Below are 12025 nucleotides of genomic sequence, written 5' to 3'. Positions count from 1 at the left end.
CACTTTAGTTATGGGTTCTCCTCAGGACACGGACTGGAGGAAGCCAATACTGTATGTAGTATTCTAGACCACTTCAGTTGGAAACTTGCCTCGCAAGTACTGAATTGTAAACGCCAGATACTGTAGACGAACGAGCAGAGCGGTTCACTGAACGAACGAGTAAAATCGTATTGAGCTACAAACGCGTCCAAAAGAGTTCCGGACAGATGCATGGCCGGCGCCTTTCCATTCTACACGCCACCTTGCCCAAGTACAGTACGCCCTGTGCAAACTATGTCACCACCTGTTCCCCTGCTACTTTCCTATGCTACAGAAACTTTATGTGACTAAGAATTAGCTGCATAAAAAGCGACTAGTAATACTAGCATATGTGTTTTGTTGAAAACATTTGTATGTCTAATCACCATAACTACAATGCCACATTGCCTTGGATTGTATGTGTTTGTGCTCCTATATTTCAGGTGACAAAAATAAGAAACGCTACATATAGTGAAAGGAAACTACACTAATGGTGTGAGTACCTCATGTATGTGTTTGTGTTTGTCCTATGTCCTGACGAAAGCTCTATAGACCCGGCTGGGCCCAGAGAGCTGAAACATGTTGACGCGCCCATATATACATAGCTATATGGTAATCTAGTTACTCGATTACATATATATCGACCATTTTTAATCGACAGTGGTATCCCCTTTTCTATTAAATTTTTCTTGGAGATACACTGCTTTTACTACTTTTCACCCTCCCTATCATTTCTGGACACTTCTACCAGAACCAGAGGTAGCCTCGGGTGAGGCAGGCATACAAAAACCCTTTTGACTTCCCTATGAATATGCCATGACACCTGAGGGGGCGGATAAAAGATATACCGCATCGCACCAATCAGGCTGCCTATGAGGGTTGTCAATTTTGGACCAATGGTTCAGTAGATACTAGTGTCCATTCCCTTTTTTTGATTACCTCCGGATCTCACCAGGGGAACTGAATGGACAGTATATCCTCTTCCCTCACTTTTTGATAGTAGCATGGCACAAGTAGCCACAATCTTGCAGCAGGTCTCTGGGTTGTATTGGAGTGCTCCTCTACTTTTGTGGGGGCAGCGGAACCGGCTCTTTAGTATCCCAAATGTTTGCTCTATTACACAGCGTGTAGATTTTTGGGCGCGATTATATCTCCGCTGCCTTGGATTGGCTGGATTGAGGTAAGGTGTTAAGATTAAGTCTCGCACAGCATATGCACTGTCTCCTACAGGATGAAAGACATAAGGTTAATCACTGTCCTCTCACTTCAAACCTTAACTGGATGTTAGAGTGTTAGACATGCATTTACCTAGCAGGTAGCCCTCGCCAAATTCGCCACCAGTGTGACATCTGCATATCCCACTTTGTTTAAATATAATGGAGTTGTGTGTACTGCCAGGATATTTTGCAACAATGTTGTTGAATATATTTGGCATTGCAGTTGATCTGTATGTTGAGGGAATGATAAGATTTGCGGTTCTTGAATACATACTCATTGTTTGATGGGGTGAGAGAGCTACATGGGTTCCATCTATACAGCCAATGACGTGTGGGAATTGTGCAATCTAGTAGAAGTCCAGTTTTGTTTGCTGTAATGCCTGTTGTGTGGTGGGGAATTGAATATGATGTGGTAGCCTCCGTACCATTGCATCCAAAAATGCATGGAAGAAGCACGACAAGCAACTCGGGGAGACCCCTCCTGCTGATGCTATCACCCCAAAGAAATTCCCTGATGCCAGTAACTGCACTGAACACAGGACCTGCACATGGGTTGGAATGGTTTGTGTCCTGCGGGTTGGGTGTTGAAGCATGGATTTGAGCTCAGCAATCAAATCCATAATGGTGGCTGAGTCCAGCCTATACTTCTCATGGATCTCCTCCTCAGTCTGCTGGAACAGAGTGATGCGCTCTCTGAATATCCGTTCCTGTCGCCTCCTTCTCCGTGCTACAGCTTGAATTCACATCCTCATAGCTTTCACAAACAGCGCTGCCATTGTGAAAATTCATGGTGCATTCTGGGCCTGTTTAAATACATTGCACCTGGTTACCACCTGCTTTGAGTTGGTGGTAAACTGCGTGTGCAAAATTGCGAATTCTGGTAAATCCCAATTTGTGATTTTTATTACATATATTTTGCGAATTCGCAATTTGCTAGACCGCAATTTGCGATAATTGCAAATTGCGTGTCGGTAATAGCGATTTCACAAATCTATTAGCAGATTTCTCTAGTTGCAAAATAGGTAGACGCTATTTGTGCGAATACCTATTTTGCATTGTGAATTTCTGTTATACATAGGAAATAGCTATTTTGCGATCGCAAACACTCGTTTTTGAAAATTGCAGTGTTTGCGACCTCCAAAATAGCTTGATACATATGCCCCTAAGTGACATGTGTATCAGAAATGTGCAACTCAATGTTAGACATGACATATAAGTAACACAAATGGTTAACACACTGAACTTTTTAGCAAACATGATGTACACCACATGCCATGTATACTCAATTGTCATGAAAATCAAAACATTTGTATTAATTTCCACTTACAGCTGATCAAGGATATGGCCTACAGACGTGGTTGATGACACCATTTGGCAATCCCCAGACTGAACCACAAAAGGCATACATTCATGCACACTGTCGAACAAGAAACATCAGAGAGAGAAGCATTGGCATGCTCAAATCCAGGTTTCGGTGCCTGGATTTCAGGTGGAAAGCTACAGTATTCACCAGAACTGGTCTGCAAGATGATACAATACTACATAATATATGTGTGTGTTAAGACAAATGTGCCTTGTGATGAAGAGGAACAGTCCCGAGAATAAACGGAATGATGATGAAGAATCAGAAGCAGAAGGGCGAGACATACACAACACTGTGCAGGAGCGTGACGTCGCACTCACATTGTCACTCATTTTTTCACATAATGTTGCTATTCAACATTTGTACCAATAAACACCAATGTCACAAATAAATTCACAAATACACATGTAAGACTCATTTGTGTTAATTTTGTAAATAGGTCATAAGATACTACAGCATCAAATGTGATCATATTTTATGTCATTTCATATATCATGTTATGTATCTTCCAAATGACGTGCATGTAACATGTGTGCACATATGCCTTTGCATCCTACATAGGACAACATGAACTAGAATGTGCTGCATCCACTTGGGTGTTCAAGACATTGCTACAGATAGGACATGTACATTCATCATGCTATCAACATCTACAGATGTGGCAGACAGATTGGTATATGTGCATGACAACATGCAAATGGGTACATACTTTAGTCTTCCATTGCATGTTCACCTGTCTCAAGCAGTGACTGTCAAAAATGTTCACAAGAGGCAAATCCTAAAATCGCCTTCACCACGTAAATTAGTTACACGCCTGTATACCAGTATGCAAACTACAGCCCCGGTGGTGCAGCCAAAGTCAATGCTACAGTGGAATAGTGAACTTGATCCACAGTTGTCGGAAAAACAATAGGCATTCTGCTGTAGGCAGCTAACTGAACGTTCCCCAAACTATAGGCTACGCCTGATACATTTTAAATTTCTGCATAGATATTACAGAACGCTGATAAGCCTCCATCGCATGAAGTTAAGGGAGGATGATAAATGTTGGCGCTGCGGGTATGCCTCGGCCTCCTTTTTACATGTTGCTTGGGATTTCCCACTGCTGCTTGAAGTCTGGCAGGAGATTTTTACTGCAATTAACCAGATTGTTGGCAGGACAGATGCTCCCTCCCCGGCATTTGGCCTCTTAGGCTGTGTGCAGGACACACCACCAAAGCAACGCAAGTTGTATGCACTTCTCTTGCTATATGCGAGAAGGCAGGTTGCTATCAAGTGGGGGAGGAAGAAAGTACCTGGCTTTAGGGATTGGCTATCTGATGTGACTTATGGCCACACTCATCTTGGTGTGTTCTGGGAACTAATGCCCCCGACCTCGAGGCCTCGGGATATATGGGAACCATTTTTAATTTGGGAGCGAAAAAGATCTGTCTCCCCTGTTCCTAACCCCAGTGGGGATACATAATAATTACATTGTTTCTTGCTACTGGGTAAGAGTGAATTAAACCTGCATTATCCCCACACACGTGTGTCTTTGACTTGCGGGGACTGGCTGTTTCCTGCCGTTCGATCGCATTCAATGTAGTACATGCTGTTTGACCCTATTTGAATTATATTACAGATTGTGGTTCCATGTGTAAACATATTGTTGCCTCGACTGTGCATGCCATTCCTCTGATGTATTTCTATTTATGTAACATTCCGAAATATGGTGCTATAATATTTTTTGTACAAATGTGATGATGTGCTGGCTGGTTCTGGTTGGAACCCTGGTTCCTTTTGTTTGTATTTGTACCTTGTATAAATCTCAATAAAAAAAAATAATTTAAAAAATGTTCATAAGAGGCATTCTTAGAAATATCACACATGTAGTGACACAGAATGCCAATAGCTAATGTAATAACATTAGAAACGGTGCATATTGACCAATACTGTGATGTATCACATCACAAATTCGAACAACTCCCATATAAAGTGTTAATACAGTTCACAGCTGTCCCTGTTAACTATAAAGTAACACTCCATGTTTCTGAAAGTACTTTTGCAGACTCAAGCAGTGTCATTTATGAGACATAGGGCGACAGAAAGGTTTGGGTCCTGTCTCTGACTGGCTTGGACCGCTCCACTATACTAAACAGAACAAATAGCCAGACAGGTTTACTTTTTTAACATTTAATCACACACAGCCCTACAGTTCTGGGTAGACAACTATTTTATTTTAGTCATTTTGTCTTTTTTTATAGCAAAGCTTTTTCCATTGAATTGTTATATGTCATCAAAAGAACAATTATCAAACAATAAAGAATACATTCAGAAACATGTGCAATATATACAAGTGTTCAATATGTACAAAAAAAATACTGTGAATTTTGAAAAACACCAAAAACACATTAATACAATGCCTAAAGGTAATTTCTTCTTTTTTTTTTTACTAGGTACCAGTCCTTCATTTTCTATACAAGAAAGACAGGCGGACAAAACCGTTCATAGGTACTGCCTGTCTGTCTTATTGAGCCGGAGACTAGATGAATACTTCTGGGGTTGCACTCCTAAAGATGGAAAGATGTGGTACTATATGATAGCCCTAGCTGCACCCTTCTTCTTTTTTCCAGGCTCAGAGTCAACGCATTTCGAACCACACTTTAGTTATGGGTTCTCCTCAGGACACGGACTGGAGGAAGCCAATACTGTATGTAGTATTCTAGACCACTTCAGTTGGAAACTTGCCTCGCAAGTACTGAATTGTAAACGCCAGATACTGTAGACGAACGAGCAGAGCGGTTCACTGAACGAACGAGTAAAATCGTATTGAGCTACAAACGCGTCCAAAAGAGTTCCGGACAGATGCATGGCCGGCGCCTTTCCATTCTACACGCCACCTTGCCCAAGTCTAAGAAATTCAGTACTTGCGAGGCAAGTTTCCAACTGAAGTGGTCTAGAATACTACATACAGTATTGGCTTCCTCCAGTCCGTGTCCTGAGGAGAACCCATAACTAAAGTGTGGTTCGAAACGCGTTGACTCTGAGCCTGGAAAAAAGAAGAAGGGTGCAGCTAGGGCTATCATATAGTACCACATCTTTCCATCCCTATGAGTGTAACCCCAGAAGTATTCATCTAGTCTCCGGCTCAATAGGACAGACAGGCAGTATCTATGAACTGTTTTGTCCACCTGTCTTTCTTGTGTAGAAAATGAAGGACTGGTACCTAGTAAAAAATTACCTTTAGGCATTGTATTAATGTGTTTTTGGTGTTTTTCAAAATTCACAGTATTGTTTTTTTACATATTGATCACTTGTATATATTGCACATTTTTCTGAATGTATTCTTTATTGTTTGATAATTGTTCTTTTGATGACATATAACAATTCAATGGAAAAAGCTTTGCTATAAAAAAAGACAAAAAGACTAAAATAAAATAGTTGTCTACCCAGAACTGTAGGGTTGGGTGTGATTAAATGTTAAAAAAGTAAACCTGTCTGGCTATTTGTTCTGTTTAGTATTTATGAGACATAGGCATGCAACGAATTTGCTAACATGTTGTTCTCTGGGGTTTATTGTGTGCATGCATACAAACTGTTGGCATGTGTTGGCAGAAGCACACTTGCACCATGGTGCAAGGATGGCTGCGTTGTGTGGATGACATGCTGTGATGCAGAAAGGGGCACCTTCATGCAGATACGAAATTCCTTTATGCAGATCACCTGTTAAAATGTGTGCCGTCTGATGCAGTGCACATTAAAATTGTGTATTGGCAAATATGAATTCTCACCTCATTGTGACTTGTGACACAAACGCTAGTGCGGTGTAGCAGTTTCATGCATATACTCATGAATAATTGACAATAATTGTGGAAATGCAATATTGGACATTTGTGTTGAATGGAAAAGCTACACCAACACACATGTCCCACACAACATGCAAATTTGTGCATGATAAGTGGCAAAATACACAATTATATGTAAAGCCACGCAGTGTGCCTGGCTGTCTAATGGTAAGATGTGACCTGCTGGTAGTGCTGCTGGTAAGTGATGCAATGTGGGCCACCTGTTGCACAAGTTGCCTGTAAATGTACCACAAACATCACAACATTTCAATGACCAAAAAAGTATTGACACATATCCCATGATGTACGTGAATGTCAGAACTAAAAAAGGACGAACATACAGCAAAAAATATGCCTCATGTGGAAAAGAAACCCTACATGGGCATTATGTGAGGCATCAGTTGCATCATACCACGCATCTCCACTTACTCATACAAAAATCAGGGCTGAGTCACTTTGACACACAAAACTGCTCGCATCTTGGCGAATATTGATGCAAAATAAAAAACGGCTCGCATCTTGGTGAATATTGACACAAAATAAATAAAGGGTTGCATCTTGGTGAATATTGACGCAAAATGAAAAACGGGTCGTATCTCCTGTACAGATGCCTGTTACCGCATAAAGCCAAACGCAACAAAGTTGAAACCCACGCAACACAGCGAAATGTCATGCTAGCAGATGTGAACTGTAAATGATAATTGCGTCTAAATCAAGACGCTTCATCTGCAATATGACGCAAAACGTAAAAACGTGTTGCATTCATACAGGAAATGATAGAATGACTCAGCCATGCGTCAAATTAGGAAGTACACAGTTACTTTCTCTTTCACTTACTAGTCCTAGGAGTGTGCTTGGTGGAGGAGGCTGTTGTGGATTCTTGTGCTAGCTTTTTGACCTTGTACTGTATTTTGTCTGTTTTATGTGAACTTTAAACATTTATTTGTCTGTGAATTGTTCCTTTAAAGTTTTTGTGTTGTTTAAATTGTTGTCTTTTGGGATGTGAGTGTTTTTTTGAGGTAGATAGGTGTAGGTTAGTTATAAGAGAGTGTTGATTCTTTTTTTGGGTACGTTTATATTTTTTTTCACCTCAAGTTTCATTTAATATGTCCGGTAGGTCTAAAAACCTGTCACACAGTTTGGTGGCCTAGTTTGTCTATTTGTTCATTTTCTGCCCGAATGATCAGCACAGAGGGCAGCGTGAGCAAGGGTCACTCCCCAAGTGAACGGCAGCAGAGGTGGTCAAAGGTCCAGCATCACATTGCCCGCATATGCGATGTGGATCGAACAGTCCCCCAATTGAAACACCGCTGGCAGGATGTCGTCAGCAGAGAGGGAGACTTGCTGGATCATCTTGGACTGGAAGTCAGTGGACCAATTGGTAAGTCAGTAGCTAATAACATATGTGTGGCTTATTTACAGGTCTACAGCAATGCCATACATTGCTCACACCATAATTAAATGAGGAGCACTGGTGGCGCTAAGGTCTCAGGGAAAAGACCACATGATTTGATTTGCTAAGTTTTGCATGCTGGAAGGTCATTCTTCCATATGTCTGACACCCAACAATAAATAAAATGTAAACAGCATAGTTGCTCATTCACAAGCACTCAGTGCCGTGGGTGGATCACTTTGTGTGAAGCACCGAAAGGGCATCTAACATCACCATATTTCCACTGAAATGTAACGATAACATGTGGGGCATTCACTGTCCATGTAAATATGGCACATATTTGTCGTACACTTCTACATCACAAGCCTGTTTCATAGGTGTTGCTGTGTGTGTTCCCACTCAACACCCATGGAATATCAAACATTTCCTGAAGGTGTTGCAATGCAAGATAATGGAAAGGCATTGCACTTCCACGCCTTCCCTTGGGAGACATATGTAGGCACAACGATGACAAATGTGCTCATTTATCATTCGTCTGAACAACTTATAATGCATGATGCATCCTGCTGCAAACATGTTGCCAGTCAAACAACTATGGTGATTTATCATGTGCAAGAACACAATCATCTTTGTGACGCAGACATCCTTGCGCAAGTGTGACTGCGTCCTGGCATGTTGGATGATTCTGGCCCAGCACAGGCAATATCGCAGGGATGCTACACATCATTGTTTAACTATCATAAGACGGAGTTGTGGAAGTGTCACAGTAGTCAAAGGGCCAATTGGTGCCACATTGCACAACTTTATTGTAAATGAGTGGCATGGTCTGTAAATGACCTGCATATGTAATGATAACATCTTGTGCCCAATGCATACACTGTATATATGTCCTACATTCACGGCTCATTGTACATCTGTTCATGTTGCCTAGGTGGACCACAGCCATACATGCCAGGGGAGGTGGACTTCTTCGAGGACCCCAACACTACCAGTGAGTATCATTTCTCAATGATTGAGATTATGATGGCTGAGTGGGAAAAATTGTATTTGTCTGTACTTTCCTAAAAAATTGGTCTCCAGATCCAGCTGATGTCTTCACTTGGTCTACGCTACTCAAGTTATACTTACATGAGGCACGGCATTGAGCATGGTGTACTGCATGCCTGACCCCATGAAATACCATGATAGTGTCAGCCATGCTTTCATGCAGTGCCTATTGTTAATTTGACTGGAGTAGCAGAAGACAAGTGGATGCAGCAGCATCAGCACGATAATGTTTTGCGAGGAAGGTAAGTCTACCAACAGCCCTCACTACACGGGAGGGCTGGGGGTGTGTCCAGTTGTTTAACGGGAATGTGGGCGGGGGTTGCAGTCGAGGTGTAATGTGTGAGTCAGCCAGGCCAGGTAAGTCTAGGGAATTTAACAGAATTTTGCAGTAAGTACATATAATTACGCAGAGTACAACAACGCAACATCCACCCAGGCTTAGTGTTAATCCTGGCCATTTATGTTTAAATAATTTAGCAACATCACATGTGAGCAACTTTACATTTTGAACCGTAAGATGTGGTACATCCATCAAATCTCTGATGTTTTTGGAATGAAACATTGGATCAATCAAGCACTTTCAATGTCCAAAAATAGCCTGATCCAATTAGCAAGCAACAGATGTCTAAGACTGTCAGTTTGCCTTGTGGTATGTCATGACGTGATCATTGTGCAGTGTTAAGGACAAGATTTGATTGTTTATTGACGCCATTGATGTACATTTTGTAGCCAGGGATTGCCTTCTAAGTCCTGACTGTGTGAGACTGAATTTGTTTATCACAAGTATTTGCTTGCGGCATCAGCATGAGGCCTAATTAGCTGTCAACAAAAAGTGTTTTTACAGAAGATTGATGTATGTACATGATGCACCCGTCAGGATTGTTGCACAAATGTGATGTGTTGTTGAGAAAACAATGTACCCAATACCCAAGGATATTGTGTTCCACAATCAATACATGGGTAGTTTACCCTGCTAGTACTATATGGTATGCTGCATGTCATTTAACATTTGAAGTGGCATTCAAGAGATGTGGCATCATTGTTGCACCACAGAGAACATCGCTGCTTCTTACAAGGCCCCTTGCGCCACCGGTGCAGAAGTTTGTAAATGTGTGAAATGTATGTACAGGTAACACAAATGGCTTGAAAATAACACCTTTTTCAACAACATGCTACTGCACTTTATGATCACAGCACACATTTCCGGTCATGGATCACATGCCTACATGAATGTATCATGGTGAGGCATAGTGCGTACATTATGTGGAAACTGTTCTGAGACCATGATGTATGATTACTAGTTTGTTATGGAGTGTTGTTATCAATTGACTTCCATAACATCTTATGATTTTCATGAACTTATGAGGTTCAGTTGATAGCATAGTATGTGATGCTCAACCTTTGCTGTGTGCTGTTGCTTTGTGTTGCCCACACAGTGATCAGATGCATGGCACACGTTTTATAGTTAGCATCTCAAATATACTCCTGCATTGTCTATCTTTGAATGTAAGTTTTGTACACATTGACTGACATGCGTACTTCTTGTACAACAGATAACATGACTGATGAGGAGGAACAGGCTTTCCGAATAAGAAAGACATGGTATTCTCACATCTGTGAGGTAGCAAAGATGTTCCGTTGGATGTCACATCTGTATGAAAAACGAAAGGCAGCAAATACATGGGTCAAAAATGTTCCACCCAAAAAGAAACAAAAAGGACATGGAAATACGGCCTCCAAGGACAAAGGAAATGGAGGTGGAGATGCATTGCACGCTAGACCGTCATCTGCACCAACACCAGCCCCAGCCCCAGGACAGGCTGCGCACTCAAGTGCTGGACAATCTTGCGGTCAGGGGATAGCTGCACAAGATGTGGATTTTTTTAAACCTAAAATACGCGGTTTGGAACTGCAAATGGTGACAATGTTAAAAAAGATGGACCAACTGCAGCAGTCTGTGGACACAATTCTGGCACAATTGTAGTGGCCATTTTGTTTATATTTTTTTAAGTCTGTTTTTATTATACTTTAGAATAGTTATAGTGTGGGTGTAGTGTAGATTACATTAGGCACTCCTAGGAAAAGTAGTAAGTTTTTTAACATGTTAATAGGATTACGTTTCTTTTTCAAATCTTAGATACTTGCAGGTGGGTGGACGAGTTTGTTTTTTTCAACCTCATTCTAACTTTAGATAACAAATATACATATATGTGTGTGTTTTACGACTTGTTAGGTAAGTTTATGTGTAGATTAAGTATGTGTATGTCCATTGTGCATTGATGTGTTAAGGATGGGAGGGGGCTGATGTTTTAGTGGTCGAACGTGATACATGTATAGTATAGCATAGGATAAGTTAAATTATGTAGGTAAGTCATAGTTCGGTTAGATAGATTTCTAGATAGAGATGTAGGTTTTATGATTAGTTAGGATAAGGTTTTTAGATATATTCATTAATACTTTAAGTACTGTTTTTATTGTTAATAAAAATTTGAAATTTGCCATTTATGTTCTTGTTGATTGATGGTCAGCATTTCAATTTACATTTTATTTTTTGAGTCATTAGGCACATGGAATGTAATCTGGATTTTGTGTTTGTGTGGTTAGGCATAGCAACATTTAGTATGGTGAAGCTTCATTTCACTGTTTTTGGACATTTGATTTCAACACTTGAGAGTCAACAGTTTGGAGCAGACACTCTTGACGGGATACATAGGACTATCATTTTTCAACTGGCAATGCAGAGAACACTTGCATGTCTATGTAACAAGATTCTGTGTCATAAATCTTGAGTGATATTCTGTTTGTGTACATAGGTGTTATTTCTCACACAGATGGACAAGACGCACACAATACACATTGTTAGGCTAGGTGTTGTTTGACCTATTTCATGATAATGCTCAACAAGTTAGTGTATTACAAATGGCAAATTCAGACCACTGCTTACCACAATGGCTGAATACCAGACAAGTTGAGTGGCACTGATGGTGTATGGAGTTCACTGGAACAACTTTGCAGACACCTTGATTACTGGTATGACTCATTTCACTTGCTGAGGCTAGGTTGATAAATTTATACAGCATCATCTCAGTTTCAAATGGCAGTAGTTGAACATGGGTTTTCAGCAGGCACATTGTGATACTTTTGAAACAAAGATCGAGTCATT

The 12025-nt window shown here is 40.8% G+C and overlaps 1 protein-coding gene across 1 annotated transcript in view; it reads left to right on the top strand.

The window, feature by feature from the left end:
• The window catches only part of LOC144823786 (uncharacterized), a 36033-nt gene extending 24822 nt beyond the window's left edge, over window positions 1-11211 (top strand). The window contains exons 3-4 of the mRNA XM_078682621.1: window positions 8747-8806; window positions 10416-11211. Of these exons, the coding sequence (XP_078538747.1) occupies window positions 8747-8806; window positions 10416-10846 (491 nt within the window). The 3' untranslated portion in view covers window positions 10847-11211. The remainder of the gene's footprint in view (window positions 1-8746; window positions 8807-10415) is intronic.
• The last annotated feature ends 814 nt before the right edge of the window (window positions 11212-12025 follow it).

The sequence above is a fragment of the Lissotriton helveticus genome, chromosome 3_1 (assembly GCF_964261635.1).
Source record: "Lissotriton helveticus chromosome 3_1, aLisHel1.1, whole genome shotgun sequence".
NCBI classification, from domain to species: domain Eukaryota; kingdom Metazoa; phylum Chordata; class Amphibia; order Caudata; family Salamandridae; genus Lissotriton; species Lissotriton helveticus.
This window is presented reverse-complemented; position numbering and strand designations above follow the sequence as displayed.